General features: G+C 36.6%; 1 protein-coding gene across 1 annotated transcript in view; it reads right to left on the bottom strand.

The window, feature by feature from the left end:
• The window catches only part of VWA8 (von Willebrand factor A domain containing 8), a 183,209-nt gene that overhangs the window by 102,007 nt on the left and 63,895 nt on the right, over positions 1–17,307 (bottom strand). The window contains exons 15-20 of the mRNA XM_066545030.1: positions 15,850–16,018; positions 15,483–15,560; positions 12,639–12,754; positions 11,604–11,710; positions 9,550–9,656; positions 5,410–5,481 (exon numbers count right to left, since the gene is read on the bottom strand). Coding sequence (XP_066401127.1) covers positions 5,410–5,481; positions 9,550–9,656; positions 11,604–11,710; positions 12,639–12,754; positions 15,483–15,560; positions 15,850–16,018 — 649 coding nt within the window. The remainder of the gene's footprint in view (positions 1–5,409; positions 5,482–9,549; positions 9,657–11,603; positions 11,711–12,638; positions 12,755–15,482; positions 15,561–15,849; positions 16,019–17,307) is intronic.

Here is a 17,307-nt window from a genome sequence, read left to right as displayed (position 1 = left end):
TGGAGAGAAGCATATTATGGAAAGAATCTGTGAGAAGAAGTATCCAAAAGAAAAATCAATTCATTGTTTATTATTTAATTCTGGTTCTCCAGTTTAATGTGTAAAGGCAGAAAGCAATACTGTAAGCAGAAACACATTTCAGAAGCATGCCTATTCTCGGATGTGTACACACTGACTGTACCAAGTCAAAGAGAATATTTTCCGAGTTTTCCACAACTGTCATACCTAATTCCCTAGACAAGAAATATCATTGTATTTGGTCCAATTTAACTCATTTGGAGCTCAGTTTCTTCATGCTTACAATAATAATAAAAAATTGGTTTGGGATAGTACATTCTTGACTTGCAGAAGAAACTGTCTATTTTTAAACATGTTTAAGCAGGAAAACAAGACTTATTTCTAGAAAAGTTGAAATGCCAAGCATTTGCTATTTCAAGTTTTTTGATGACTGATATTATTACATTCTCAGTTTGCACCTAATTCAATTTCACAATGAGTTAGAAATGAAAATATTATATTAGAAGAAAAGATCTAATCAAGCATGTCATTTTAAATATCTTTAAGAAAGACTCAATCATTTGTCCTTCTAAATTCTTCAAGAATAAAATAAATTCCTAGTGTGAGCCCAAGAATTCATGTAAGTTGATCTCCCAGTTAAAGAAAGGCAGCAGAAAGGATGAAATTACATTGTCAGGGAAATATATTAGCAAATGTACCAGAATGCTATTACATTTCTAAGTCCTTTTAATCACTGAATAGTTGGGGTTGAAAGGGAACTCTGGAGATCATCTAGTCCAACCACCCTGCTAAAGCAGGTTCACCTACAGCAGATTGCAGAGGATTGCATTAAGGAGGGTTTTGAGAATCTCCAGGGAAGGAGACTTCATGGCCTCCCTGGGCAGCGTGTTCCAATGCTCTTTCACTTTCACAGTAAAGAAGTTTTTCCTTGTATTCAGATGGAGCTTCCTGTGTTTCAGTTTGTGCCCGATGCCCTTGTCCTATTGCTGAGCACCACTGAAAAGAATTGGGCCCTGTTGCCTCGACAACCACCCTTAAGGTATTTGTATACAAGACCCCAAATATTTGACAAGATGCCCTTCCACAAGCTATAGAGGCCCTGCTCCCTCAACCTTTGCACATAAGAGAGAAGCTCCAGTCCACCCATAGGACACTCATAGCCTTCATAGGCTGGACATAGTACTCATAATTCATGTATTTCTGCTTACTGTGGGTTCACATCAACACTTGAAACAAGTGTTGCTAGAGTTTCTTTCAGATTATTTACAACATTTAGCACCTTCATAGAATTCTTCATTCTCCTTCTGAACAGCTCATTCAATAACTCGTGGCAACAGAGTGATGCCAAATAAAATAACCTCAATTTTGCTTAACATGCTGCTGAGTGTTTTAGAATTTCATGGTAATAAAACAATTCAAAAGTGAGAAGGTTGTGAGCCTTCTCTATCCAGGAAGCCACAGATCCTATAAATAACTATATATAAGTAACTATAATAAGTAACTATAAATACTATGTGTGGTATCTTCAAAGACAGATGATGGCTGCCAAGACCTCACCTATGACTAATAAAGGTGAAAGCATCCAACACATCTCTTTACATAACCTCCAAACACAACAATTTGTGAAATGTTATATTTAACCTTTAAAATTGTGAGATGAAATAAAATCATTTCAGCCAATGCTCTTTCCAAAGGTTTTCCACATAAACAAATTCTATTTATTAACATAGTTTCTCTTGCATTTGCCAAAGAAAATCCAAGGAGACAGTAAAAGACAGCATGTAGTGGCCAATCAAAGAACTGCACATTGTCTATCAGGAAAAATATCACAAAAACACAGTCTAAAAATTTTCCTAGGTAGTAAGAATCACTACCCAGTCTGTCTCCTGAAGCTCAAAAGCTGCAAGACCTGTATTTAATGAGTACATAACAGTCATTGCAACATTTGAAATAACTGGGGGTTCTTGCTGTTCTTTGCCTGCTGGTGTGAGAGTAATATGCAGCTTCTTACTCTCAGCCAAAGAAGGAGCTGCTTTGCAGGTGCTTTGAAAAATTATAGATGGATTCATTCACACTCAGACTACAGGCTCATTCAGGAAGCAATATCAGAAACCATAGTTAAGGCACTGGCATGTCCTTTACTTGGAAGCTATTTCATAGCTGGAAATTCATATCTATCATATCGTATCATATGAACTCAAAGAAACCTGTTTGTTTGTATACAAAATTGAAACACATCCAAAGTAAATCATCAACCACTGTAAACAAATATTTATATTTCATGTAAAACATTTATACTGTGAAATCCTAGGCCATATAAACCCCAGGGAACAAACATCAATGAAGTGCTGTAAAGCAGTTTACTTCAGAAGCTGAGTATTTCTAAAGAGATCTGTTGGCATCTTACATTGTCTTCAAACTCTCCTCCATTTCATTAAGAAAGCCAGTTCCTAACATCCACCAAGATAATTTAATTATAATTTACTGATAATAATCATCAGAGTCTGTACCTTGAAAACAGTCTTGGTAAAAGGGTTCTCATCAGGCAGCTCTTAGAGTTATAGAAGAAACCACATTTACAGACTTTGAAAAGACAGAGGTCTTAAGCTAACAGGAATCTTGTGTGTGTACATGTGTTGTGCAAATAGAAGAGGCAAAGGTGGAAAAACACATTAAGTCAACCAACCAAAACCAAATCCAGACTCTAAAAGAAAGACTACAGGTCAAGCTTGCACATTAAATCACAGCTGAATGGAGATACTTACACAGTCATTATTTTAAAAGACCAAATTATGTCCTAGGGTAAATGCCAACTCAATTAAATATCTAGGAAATGACACAAGCATTCAAAGGGATGTTAGTCCTACGTTTTGAAATACTCCAGTTCAGAGAATTTGAATTTTCAGTTAATACACTGAATTTCCATGATTCACTCGTTCACTAATAAGACACTTAAGAGAAAGGAACTCAAAACAGTACTTTGTATCTCCTCAAAATCATTATCTGTTTTTTCCAAATGGGAAAAACAGGTACACACTGATGTATATATCAAGGCATCACAAAACTCTAGCTTCTTATACAGGCTGAACTGATAAAAGTGACTGAACAGAAAAAAAAAGAATGTTTTTTTAAAATAATTTTCTTTACAAAAAATTTATGAAAACACTAATATCTTCAATGAGGTATCTACACATACTGCATGAAAGCACAATTGATGCAATGTGGTTGCTTTTAAAGTACTTGAACATGATTCATCACAAGCTGCACAAATTTACAGTAAAATATTTAAGGAATTAGCCAAGGAATTTCTAAGTGGTTAGTGACCATTGCCGAGAAATGAAGAATGATTGCTGTGGTACTGAAAAGACTGCAGAATGGCAAATACAGCACTTCAAACTTAAAAACAGTATTTTGAAAGGAAAAGGCCTGTTGGTCTTTTCTTAGTCAGACATAAAAACTCTGGAACAAATTTGTAAAGAGTAAACCTGGAAGTACTCAAAAGTATGTTAGCAATTAAAAAAAAAACAATTGTACTGCTGATTTGCCAAAGAGAAAGCACAGCAAATCAACTAATTTTCCAACTTAATGGTACAGCTGAGCTGATGTCTGGAATCAAAGCAATATGTTCCAATACTTCAATCCAGTCAAATCTTTTAATGCTGTCTTCAAGTAGAGACTCAAAAGATGGAAGAAAATCTGACATGCATTAAATTATTAGAATGAGAATACATCTGCTGGAAAAATCCATTATATCCTAATAATTGTACTTGCATAGTCTTCAAAACTTTTCTGCCAAATGAGGCACGTGTCAGAGCTCGGATTTACCACTGGTATAAACAAAAGCTCTTTCCCCACACCTAGGGTTTTACTTGTTGTATTGAAGGTCAGCTCTGACACAGTTTTCCTGCTTTGCCGGGGTTCCTTTTGTCCCCCATGCCATGGGAGCTGCATTTACACTCAAGCCCTTTCCTTGGTTCCTTCCCAGCCTGCACTGAGGCGATGCTATGCTTGGCCCTGTATCTTGCTGATCCCAGCCAGGACCTGCTGACTTGACTTCCCAGCTTGATCTCAGACTTGCCTCATTCACCATGGACCAGTCTGGCAGCCACTGAGCATTTGGGTGACTATGGCTGCTGTCCCCACACCTACTACTCTTGCTTTGGCACTGAGGGACTGCAAAAGTTATCATTAAGGACTCTGTCCCTGCCTCTGTTTTCTCGTGGTTCAGCCTGCTCCTCCTATTCCTTGCCAGCAATTGCTGCAGGCAATCTGTACTACATAACATTTTCGATACCAGCTTGGAAGCAGGCATAGACAGCACTGTTTATGAAATACAATAAATAGATCTTGTTTCATTCACGAAATAGATCAATTTCTATTTATGAAGAGATTAAACCTTTTGGAGAAGCTGGCATTATCCTTCAAAAGTCTACAGAGGTTTCAAATAAACCGTCTTTGTAAATTCAAGTTGATAACAAGGATGTTAAACAGATGAGAGTATACTTCAATATATGCACATTAATAATAATTAGCATTTTATATTCATTGCCGTGTTGGTTAGATTGTTAGTGCTTTGTGTTAGACATGTTCTACAGACTACTGCAAAACAAAAAGAGAAACATCTGCTAAAAAATTATTGTATCCTTGCTAAGGGACAGCGAAACTAAAGGGGGATTACTTTTGGGGGAAAAACCAATCTCAACAATGAGGTATTGATAAGCAAAGACACCAGTCAAAGAACTATACAAATCTGTTACTTTTTTAGAGAAAATGAATATTTGGCTGTCAATAAGATTTATGTAATACTGAAGTGTACACATCTTACCTACCACTGGAGATTTTAAAGGAGTGGTTTGATACATAGTCAAGAAGGATAACCAAAGCCATTAACTGAAGATTTTAATGCTAATGTTACATACAGCTATTACTATGTCAAGAGAGGTTTAGATTGGGTATCAGAAAAAGGTTTTTCACCCAGAGGGTGTTTGGGCACTGCAACAGGCTCCCCAGGGGATTGGTCAGGCCTGACAGAGTTTAAGAAGCATTTGGTCAGCACTTTCAGGCACAGCATGTGATTCTTGAGGATGGTCCTTTGCAGGACGAGGAGTTGTACTTTCATAATCCTTGTGGGTCCCTTCCAACTCAGAATATTCTGTGATTATTGCCTTGACTTTTTACTCTGACAGCCATATACAACACATTTACGGCATTTACATTTTCCACAAATGTGAGCCCATAAAACCCCTGGACAATGCAAAATAAGGAATTAAAAAATGGGCCAAATACCTCAGTAACAGAAATGAATGCAATTACAAAGAAGCAAAACAGAGATTTAATTATATTATTGAATAACGAATTTGTTCCATGCATTGCAAGAAATATTTCGCTCACCTGGTTGCCAACTAAAAGAAGATGTTCTCCCAGCAGAAAGTCCTTGAGCATATCTTCCATTACCATCATATGCTAGAGAAAAAACCACAAAATTTTCACTTGATTTTATGCTCTCAGGTTTATGCATTCACTAATGACAGTGGTACAACAGGAACCTAACTTCAAGCATTTGGGGCCAGATATTTTTGAGCTTTATACTTATAGCTATTTATTTTATACCAAGAGCCTCTCAGCCAATAATAGCAGAGGCAATATATCCAGTAATTAGAACAAGGAAGCATTTACATCCTCTGCTCAAACTCATTGTGGGAGCCTGATTTCCCTACTTTTAATTCTCTGTAATCATTCCTTGTATGTTTCCTTTTAGCCTAGCTGAATGCTTGTCACCCAGACTGTAAGAACTTTCTTTAGTTTGTGCCAACCTTCCAGCAATATCCTAGTAGAACATTGCAGAAACCAAATAGAGAGAATCAAAGACATATGCTAATTACACACATATATATTATTGAACATTAAACACCAGGTCTAACTTAATAACAAATCTACTTTTTCTGTTCTAATCAAACTTTATTTTCAAGGAAAATAAAGACAGGAATATGCATATTCAAGTCCGAAAGTGTCTATATTTATCTTACAATATGTGCCCATTAAATTTTTATTAATTATAAGTTCATATGTGCCTAATTCAAGCCAAAATGCTGGAGGTATATTTTTGCATATATCCAGTATCATAACAGGTAACACACACTGTACATCCTTTAACCTTATCTCGCTTCTCACAAATTATTTGTTTCAAAGGATAGAAAGGATTTCAGGATAATGTGGCAATGCAGACTACTTTACTCGCAATAAAGTCGTGTATATTTCTCCACTGTATCTAGTAAAAATAGGTCATCTGTAAGTAGGTCAGTCAACCTACTTAGAGAAATGAATGATTGTCTTTAAATAAATACATTATCATCTTATCTCTAGGACTTGATTAATATAAAAATTAAAAATCAGCAGCTTGCTTATAATTTCTGAGCATAAAACCCCTTTGTTTCTGTGTGAAGGATATTTTAAATTTCCAAATCTGTCTAGAACACAGGCTGGGGGTGGGGAAAGAAACTCTTGTAAACATAGCTTAATACCGTGAAATCCTAACCAGGCATTTCAAAAGACTACTGAATGCTCAACACACCATTTAAGGAGAGCACTTCAAGGCAAATTGTAATATTTTTTTGCATGTGTATACACTAGAAATTTATAACTGAGGAAAATAAATTTGGCCAGATATAGGAGAAATTCTAGTAAGTCAGTTTACCACACACACTGCTTACAATTTTAAATTTTATTTCTAAGGCACAAATACAATCCTTTTGATGACTTTTTTTTATCCTAGATTAATAAATATACATACATTATACGTAATGCAAAGCAGCTTACCACCAGAAATACTATGTATTGATACTTCTTCTTTTGTTGGTTCTTTTTTTGCACCAGGACTTAAATTAGCATTGTATTATGATACCTGCAGACATTTAATACTACCTATTTAGGCAAAGGAGTTGTAAGTAGACGCATCCATCACCTTTATCAATCCATGTTCCCCAGTGCCTTGTCTGAAAATTGCATTTGGCATATTACCTAAAAAAAATTATTCCTATCCCTATGACACCTGTTGTGGACCAACAGCAATGTTTTATGGCAATATTAAATTTCACTGTAATGTGAATTGTTTCAAGACCAAACATACAAAGGCAAAAATCTATGTGTTTCATTACACTGTGCAGCACTACAAAGGGCTGAGGACAAATTTTTTCTCTGTTTTCAGTTTATTTCTGTAGCTTTAGGTAAGAAAGCACTGCACTAAACTCAAATAAAATTTGTTCTCCAGCAGGTTTTGTTAAATGATCATTGTAGCACTTGAATCACCAAACTGAAAAGTAGCAATACAGAAAATAAGAGTAGAATTCATTTAGAAATTGGAACACCTATCCTGACTGGTATTTGGTTGCTGTTTCCTTTAGCTTTTAGCAGGCATATCTATTCAAAGAAAGATACAGAGCAGCAGCAATTTTAACAGAGGCTCTCTGCAGCAATTTTAACAGAGGTTCACTGAATAAAATCTGAATGCAGTTTTGTCTACAGTTTTCTGAAGCTATAAGCGAGAAGGTGGAAAAAGCAAAGCAGGTGGTAAGTCCTAGGAGAACTCAGGATTTCCTTTCCAACAGACACAAGTTATATGCTTTATCAAAATGGTAACAGAACAAAATCTCACATGAAATGTTAGTAGGGAAGATGAAGTCTGTCATCTGTTCCCCTTACATGGCTTGTCATCACCTTCAATAGGTGATACCCACATAGCATAGTCTTTCTGGGGCAAAATTATAAATGAGGTACAAAAAAGACTCGGAAAAGAAAGTATGGAAACCCATACCAGGCCCCTAAAAGCAAAGTATTTCACAAGATCATGCTATCAGTATTGCCTTTCAGTAGGAAAATATTTTAAAGGTAACCAAGAGAGTAAATCTCTTCCTAGGCTTTTATGCTAGACAGAGAAGAAATCTGCTCTACAAAACGGGGTGCTGGAGAAACCAAAAAGCCTGGTCACAAAGCCCTTGTTTTTCCTTGTATTTATTAACCACTCTTTACTACTACTATGAACTAATTGACACTAATGCCTAATTAATAAGCTAAACTATTTAAAAGAAATAATTAATAACTCTAATAACTACTTTTCTAAGTACTATTCTCCTTCCTTTTCAAATATGCAATATTAATTCTCATGTAAAGGAGAGTATTGGGTCTGGCTGAGATGGAGCTGGTTGGGCATGAAGGGTTGTAGTGAATGGGGTGACATCAGTCAGTAGTGGCATTCCACAGGGCTCCAACTTAAGCCTTCTGTTCTTCATCATCTTCATAATTGTCTTGGAAGGGATACTAAAGAATGGGAAGGGATGCTAAGCAAGTTCTCAGATGACACAAAACTGGGAAGAGCTGTAGACTTCCTTGAGGACAGGGAGGCCCTGCAGAGAGGCCTTGACAAATCAGAGGGCTGGGGAATCATCACCCATATGAAGTCCAACAAGGGCAAGTGCCGGATTCTGCACCTGGGATGGGGCAACCCTGGATGTACAGACAGACTGGGGAATGAGAGGCTGGAGAGCAGTGCCATGGAAAGGGACCTGGATCTCCTGGTCAATGGCAAGTTGAACGTGAGTCAGCAGTGCCCTGGCAGCCAGGACAGCCAACCCTGTCCTGGGGGGCATCAGACACAGCAGGGCCAGCGGGCAAGGGAGGGGATTGTCCCACTCTGTCCTGAGTTGAGGCGGCCTCTCCAGTGCTTTAGCTCCTGCTGAGCAGGGCTGGCACAGCACCAACACTGTCTCCCCAGCACTTCCCCCCCATCAGTAGTCCAGGGTAGGCAAAATCCTGGGATAGGACACACCTAGGCCAACTGACCCAAAGTAACCACAGGTATATTCCATACCATATGACATCAGCTCAGCTACAAAAGTTAAGAAAAGGAGTAGGAGTGGGGGGCATTTGTTATTTACAATGTTTGCCTTCCCAAGCAACCACCACATGTGCTGAAGCCCACAGCTTCCTGGAGAGTGGCTGAACATCACTTGCTAGTGGGAAGTAGAGATTTAAATTGTTGGTTTTTCTTTTTGATTGTGCACACAAAAATTTTTGCTTTTGCTTTTTCTTAATAAACTGCCTTATCTCAACCTAGGAGTTTTTTTCCAGACTGTTTTCTCTCCCCTCTCCACCTGGGAAGGGGGAATGATAGTGGCTTGGTGGGCACCTGGAGTTCAGCCAAGGTCAACCCACCCCAGGAAGGTACAACTTTATGCAACAGGTCTGTAAAACACAGTCTCAGGATGCAATCTACAATCCAGCCCTAAGGGTGGATCAGTCCAGCAGCAGTAAACAAACAAAATGTTCAACAGAATTGTTATAATCTCTTCACACGGGGCTGAAGATATGTCTAAAATGACCACCAAATGCTATGAGAAAAATTTAAGACTAAGGAAACTACTTCAGAAATATATCCTTAAAATTTATTTACTACATTATTTACTACACATATAAGCATACCCATTAGTACACATTTAACAAACTTTTCTAACTCAGAAGTCAGCGATTTGTACTTACTTGTGCATTTTCATAAAACAAAACATCTGGCACTTTCATTTTCTCTGCTGAGTTATATATTGGCATGGTCACAGAGCCTATCTTCAGAATCCCGTTGTTTATTTCACCTAGTCATTTTCCAGGAAACAAACAAATGTATTTCTTACAACATCATCTAAGCAGACAATGCAATCAATACCTAGCATTCGCAAGTAACGATTTACAGATTCTAACAAGGCTCTGGTTTGCAGTTAATTATTTCTATCTAAAGAAAGAAAACACTTGGAAGAGTATCAATTTACAAAAGGCTGCATTATCATGAATTTGAATTCTCTTTAAAACTCTAAAGAAGTGTATTACAATAAATGATAAAAAGGTGATCTTACACGAAAAGGACCATAAGAAACATCAGAAATTGTGAGCACTGCCTTGGTCTAATTTGACACTCTCCTTGTATTACTGGAACATCACCAATACTTTTAGGCTATATTTTCTCAATCCACAAGGTTTCACACTTCCATTCTTCTGTCTTCCCCTGTCCCACTGTGGAGTGAGGCATGGACATGAGGTAACAAAGCTGTGTGGGGGCTCAGCTTAGAGGGGGAGCACACCTACCACAACAGCACAGAGCCCTTGCTGATTCTCCCTTTCAGCACTGCACAGTTGAAATACCCCTCAACTACAGCCCCGAGAAAAAAATACATTAAAAACTTTTCATAGATCAAAAGAACCATAAATTCAGTACTTAGGAAAATAAAAAATAAGTGTAATTAATAAAAAATGCAATAAAAATATTTTTTTTTGCTACTAATTTCTTAATCTGGCATGGTATAAAACTGAAAATACCCTTATTTCTAGACAGATGTTTTTAGCTGTTTGCCTTTATGGCATGAAACAGAGAAACACAGAAAATTCAAGAGATTTATCCAGATTATATATAATGTGAATAAGAGATGCAATAATACATAGATGGTTGCAGATATATATGTATATACATATGGCTGCATAGATATTTGTATATACTTGCATACACATATTGTACTGATATAATAGAAACTATATATCCATTAATATATCTCATAAAAGACATATAAGATATATATAAGATATATATGATATAAAAGATATATATAAAAGATATAAAATATAGATATTAATATATCATATAAAATATGTACTTCTATATACACAGACATTAATAAATTCATAAAAATAGAATCTACATGAATTAAAACCAAAGATGCGTTTACCACTGCACAGATCTAACAGTAAAAATACAGCAATCTAATACATCACAAAACTGGGAACAAACATACAGAAGAACAAGAGCAGAGATAACACTGGTGAGGCAGAGAACAGGAAAAACATATGAATGGAAAATGGCAAATTGCTCATAGTATGCTGCCTGACAGAGGATATGAAAAGATATAGAGCTAGCACGAAGGGGGTCATACAGGAATGAGAAAGCAGAAGTGAGAAAAATGGCAGAAGCAGAAATATATGCATGGCCCTGAAGGCGACTACAGATGATTACAAGTTGGATAAGCCAAAGAAACTAAGACCTGCTCGATTAAGGTGACATGCAACTACTACAGCAATTTAAAGAGAATAAAGAGAACAACAAAGAAGTGTGTGCAAGAATGAAAGCAAATGATGGCACAAAACTTCTAGAAGAATCTCAAAAAAAAAAAAAAAAAGGTGATTTTAAGAGGGGAGAGAAAGCAGCGATGTAAAAAAACAGAACAGAAAAATGTTAAGATCAAACTAAGGCTGTAACTCTACAGAGGACTAACTATCAGTGATGAAAAATGAAAAAGCAGTACTAAAAGCCTGAGACCATGGATCTTATAGACTGAGAAACACTTAAACATGATGGAAAACAAAATTCTATGAGCAGGGAACTCAGCAGACATTACAATATACTGAGAGCAGCAACACGGTCTGATAGAACAAGGTCAGAGATACAAATGAAGCAAATTACATTTAATTTTGAGGATAACTAGTACACCTTTATACATCCAGCAATTTGAGTAACATTCATGCAGAACAGGAAAAAAAACATAGCAGAAGCTTACATGTGTAATCCTTTCCCTCTAGTTTTTCTGTGTCATCTGGACTTGTTTCAATACCAGAATCCTGCAGATTTTTGTGTAAAGCTGATCTGGCAAGGTTTGGTAAAAATCTAAAAGAAGGAGAATAATAGGGAGGCTGTATTTTAAGGGTTTTTCTTTCAAAAGTTTTCAGTATTTTCTGTAATCTAAAAATCTAAATCTAATGTAATTGGTAATCTAAAATGAAGATTCACTTGCACCTCCAAATCCTGAATGTCTATTCCTTTCACAAAATGCCTTCCACATTTCACCGGTCCCCAAGGAGAGGAACTGAGCTTCTTTCATAGGCAATGAACTACACTTGTGGTGGTGCACTCTTTTTTAAAGGCTTCAATGTTATCAAATATTGCAATAGGGTTGTAATGGAGGGTGATTTAGAACAGGAGGCATGTAACGTCCTCATCTATTACAAGTAAGAGCCACAACAGAAACAATTGCTTTTGGAAATACCTTTTCTCATTACTCAATTCACTTGGATATCAGAGAGAGAGTAAGCTCTGAGATGTCTAGAACTAGACCCTTTCAGTTTTCCAAACCTTTTGATCATAACAACTTGCTTTCTTTTGGAGAGGAAAAAACCTCAAAAAATCCCCAAACAGACCAAAACCCACAAACAAAATCTCAAAGCAAACAAAACTCTTGTAACTCTTCCAGATACAGCTTTTAGAACTGAAACCAAGTGTCCATGAAACCTAAGTCAAACTAGACATTAATATGGCTCTGCTTTGAGTGTTTTTAGACAGTGAAGCTATGCTGATAATGGTGACCTAATTTATATAATGCAATGACATATCTTCATAAAGATGGGAAAAGCGTACCAACTCCTTTCTACTTATCTTCCAGGTTTGATAATACCACAGAAATATTCTTACAGAAATTACTAACTTCAAGGAGGAAGACAGCAATTGCACTAATTACTAAAACACATTAATAGCTATCTTGCATGTTAGCCACTGACCAAGAAGCTCTTGGAACTTCCACCAAATCTAGCAGTTCTACCTGGAAAGGCAGGCTTTATTAACTGCATCATAAAGGCTTTCATCTGGATGTTGTGACAGTCGACGGCAAATTCGCAACAGTTGTCGAGTAGATAAAAACGAGGCCAGTGACTGTGCCTGTCAAAGAATACAGGGTAGTTTAATTATTCAATCCGTGTGAGGGATTTAGAGCAAACAAGTCAGGAGAAAAATGCAATCCAAAAGGAATAATTTCAACTTTTCTCCTGATTCATAGATGCTTTGCGCCTTCTACAGCAAATCGTGCACTTTAATAGGCAAGCTTGTATTTTTGCAGTAAGTCACTGTCATGGAAATCGTTATGACACCAAAAGATTAGTCTTAAAATATCACTTGATAAGCAACAGGAAGAAAAATGTGCTGTGAACTGAATTTTATGTGCAATATAAACCATAACTTTAATATCTGCAATAAAAAGCAGGTTAGTTACTGTGAAAGGATCAATGTGCTAAAAAGTCATCTGCTCTTCACAAACTAAATATGAGCTCCACATGTAATGCTCTGGCAAAAAGGTCTGGCAGAATTCTTAGACATAAACAAGACAACACTGGGCAGCAGTATGGAGATTGTATCACCTCTGCACACGCCTTCTGGGCGGGCCATTACTGGAACACTGTGTCCTTTGCTGTTGTCCACATATTAAAACAAATGCTAAAAACTGGACATGAACCAGCAAAGATTTACAGAAATTATTCAATGCTTGGGAAGGCAGACCTCAAACAAACACAGCAAAATTTAAAAAACCAAACAGAAAGAATCACAAAACAAGCAACCATGTATTTAAAGAAGGATCCAAAGACTGAGAAAGAAATCATTCTATAATTATATCTACCGGATGAAGGTATCTAATACAAATAGGTTCCTTATTTTAGCAGGAAACACACAACAATGAGTGTGATCTGATAAGTCACGCCATGTTTTGCCTGGGTCAAGTGAAATATTTTAATTAGGTAATTTCAAAATGTTTTGTTTGGGTTTACACAAGTTTATATAAAATTTCTAACTGCAAAAAAAAAAGTCAGCTCTATGAAATCACACAAAACTTCTCTCAAATTATGAGAAAGGAAAGAATAATGCTTTTTAGCATATCTCTGAGCAATGAGCAAGAATTATTTAGATAGGGGTAACTGCAAAGATTACTATTCCTGTTCCTCCTGCTTTCACTGACAGAAGATTGTGAAGCATCTTCTGAACAACCATAGTTTACAAGCAAGCACTGTAAATGATGACATTTCATGAGTTACTTCATGACCTACTCAGCCATGCCTGAAGCAAGGGCAAGGGTATATGTTCTCTCCTTATTATCCATAGAGGATAGGACAATTGGGGAAAAGTTGTATCATGTCTTCTGAGTATTTCCAACTGGTCGTTGAAAGTATTGTCAACAAAATTTCCTCCTCTATTACCTGATTTGTTTGGGTTTTTTTATATTGAACAACTGCAAACATAAAATTGTGTGAGTGACAATTTTTTTAACATGTATCTATGAGGCGTCTAATTCAACAGGATCTTGAATGTGGCCTCCAGATTCTATTGTAAATCAAGCAAACAATTACAATGACGTGGACAATGCCCACAGAGTGAACAGTTTACAGGTATTCTGGTGTTAACAAAACAACTTGAAACAATGGTTAATATTTCAGTATAATCTCTGGCAGACACTTATTTACTTAGCCAACCCTATAAATAGCCTAATGTACATTAGGCACACATTTCATCTCTCTGCACAGGTGTGCTGTCTCCAACATGTCTCATGTCACTACTGATCTACAAGAATCCTCTCTCGAACCATACTGTGACTTACTTCTCATTCAGCATCACATAATTCATTTAGATATTTCACAATTCTACAGATATCCACATATATGGAAAAGATTTTTGTGGTGCTCTATTCAGGCATGGTATGTCTCCAAGTATGTCAAAACTGATACATTTATACATTAGAAGTAGGAAGCTCAATCGATGATTATAACAACTGCCCCAACAGTGTACCTAAAAGTCAATTTTTTCTTACTTTTTTAAGCTCAAAAGAACATAACAGCCTGTCTCAGCTTCTTAAATAGAAAAACTATAAAAACTATTATCAATGTTAAAATAGTGAAAACTAAGGACAACAAATTAAATTTCTTAAGTACCAGTTAAGCTGATACTGCTGGATTCCATCAAAAATTTTTTACATTTTACTTACATCAAAGGTATGCTGTGTTTTAGCTGCCATAGCAATAATTTCTTTTTCTTTTCACCATGATGTAACTGTATTTTTAAAGAATTCTGTTGTCACTTTGTCAGCAGAACTTATTTTTCCTGACATTACTTCTTTAACAGAATAGCCTCTAGCAGCAATGCAACCAGGAGTTCTGGAGCATTCTATTTTCTGAATCTCTGCTGCTGCCCATTGTTATTTTATAATGACTACATAGCTCCTATTGCCAAAAAAAGCCCGAATAACCTCAGCTATCAATTTTCCAATTACTTAAGCAAAGTAATAAAAAAATACCTGAACATGTGATTATTATCTGTACACATTCTAAAGGCACCTCAGCATGTTTCACTGTAAGCCACATACCTAGACTCATTGTGTTATGTTTTTGGTTCTCTGGGATTTGTGCAAATTCCTATAACTTAGGGAGATTCCAAATACATCATAAATCAAAGAAGTTTATAGTACACAGCACAGTAATTGCCAGCAATAGCTTTCTGGGGCTGGTTTTCCAATCAGGCAGCCTTTGAAATAACACTATAGCTTAGCATGTTTCACCTAGCCTTTGTAAAGACAATCACAGCAGGAGACAGTAAATGGAAAGAGGAAAGAAGAAGAAGGGCTCACAGTGGCATCATTTGTCTCCCGAAGCTTGTGTGTTACTGACAACAACTTTTCCACAGCAGCACTGGGTACATTTGGAATCTGGTTGAATGGAAAAACAGTATTAATCTTATTGCAAGATATCCAAGTTTCATGTATGCAATAACCATAGAGTCGCCACAGTTGCTTTATGACAAAGAGTATTTTTTATAGCAGCAGCATTTGATATTAAAATAAGAATTATGTCATTAAAAGATAAGCAGGTATGTTGCTTTGATAAACTTCAAAAACCAGCTCCTTTATGCTACATTGAAATAGCAATATATTTTATATGTAGCAAATAATCCTGTTCAATAAGCCAGTAAGTGCCTAAAGTACTGAATGTACTTACCATTTGTTTAATAACTTCGATTTCTTCACTCTTGCTTAAAGATCGAACATTATGAAACAGAAACAGTGTCAAAAACTCTGGACCCAGCCATTGCTGGGTGGTACTTCCAATGACAGGAGGTTCTGCTAAGACCACTATTCTGAAAGAAGAATGGATAGGAAAGATAGACCTGCAAAAAAAGAGTTTAAAAATGCATTACCTGGCTTAAGGAATGAATATCAGATTCAATTTTTACAATAAATGAGAAGAAGATAAATTATTGTACTGAAATATATATCATATCCAGATCATTTGCAATGCAACTTTATTTTTTAAAAAAAGACACAGGCTGCATAAGTGACTTGAAATTTTTAAAATTTACACACTTTTTTAATGCTCATAAGTCTACCCAAGTCTCTTCATTTGCAACAGGACCTGCATGCCTCAAGATGGACAAATACCACCAACTAAGCTACAGAGTACTGTGCTGTATGTCTGAAATGGGCACATCTCACTCATTTCATGGACTTTGACAAGTGCTTTACCTAGAATAGGGTCTCTCACAGGCGACTCAGGGACAAAAGCAGACCTATCAGAGCTGCAGTAATGAGTAACTTTTACTGAATTAGACTCACAGAAAGGATGACACTGTAGAGATTTGCCTAGATACTGTGAAGAGCTGAATTTAGTAACAGTTTAGGAACATTCCCTTACAGATGCTCTTTGTGGTCCTTGGATTAATATGTCTAACTTCATAACACTCCTGAAAGTTATGCTTCAAAGACCAAACCAGTCACTTCACCCCTGGCTCATTTTAGAGTCAGCATGAGGAGACAGGTCTTTCCAGTGGAAGACTGAGATTCACAAGAACTTCAGAATTGCTGTCCTGGCTCCTTAAATCAACCAAGCACAAAACTCTAGCCACAACCAGTACTCTGCCCCTCTCATATTTTTTCAGCACCCCCAACCATATCTTCAAAGGTATCATAGGATAGAACTTTATTTGCTTTAATTTCTCTTTGTCCAAAATTTTTTTCTAATACTGTTCTGAACTTCCCTTCTTCATCCTATCTGCCTCCACAGCTTCCTGTGAAAAAACACACACTGTTCCTGGCTGTAAAAGGTACTTTTATTATTATTGGTTTTTAGTTCTTTATGGGACTGGCCTCCTATCCTCAGTCAGTGTTTTCCAGTTCTCACTTGAGGATTTGGTAACTAAAAGTCTTGACTCCACTGAAGATAACAGGAACTTGCAACACAGACTTAAATATACAACTTTTAGATGTGTATGTTAGGGCACTAAAAGACTGCTGCCTTGGATTTTGATATCTTGCCACCTTCACATCTTTTGTATCCCTTGTCTCTGTAATATTTTCACCTCCTCTGACTGGGCACTCATCAGTACTCATTAATCAGCATACCTGCAAGCTCACAGAATCAGTGAATATTCTGAGCTGAAAGCAACCCAGAAGGATCATC

Source organism: Molothrus aeneus, chromosome 2, assembly GCF_037042795.1.
Source record: "Molothrus aeneus isolate 106 chromosome 2, BPBGC_Maene_1.0, whole genome shotgun sequence".
In the NCBI taxonomy this organism is placed as follows: domain Eukaryota; kingdom Metazoa; phylum Chordata; class Aves; order Passeriformes; family Icteridae; genus Molothrus; species Molothrus aeneus.
The sequence above is the reverse complement of the archived record's forward strand: the minus strand, read 5'-3'. Positions and strand labels throughout refer to the sequence as shown.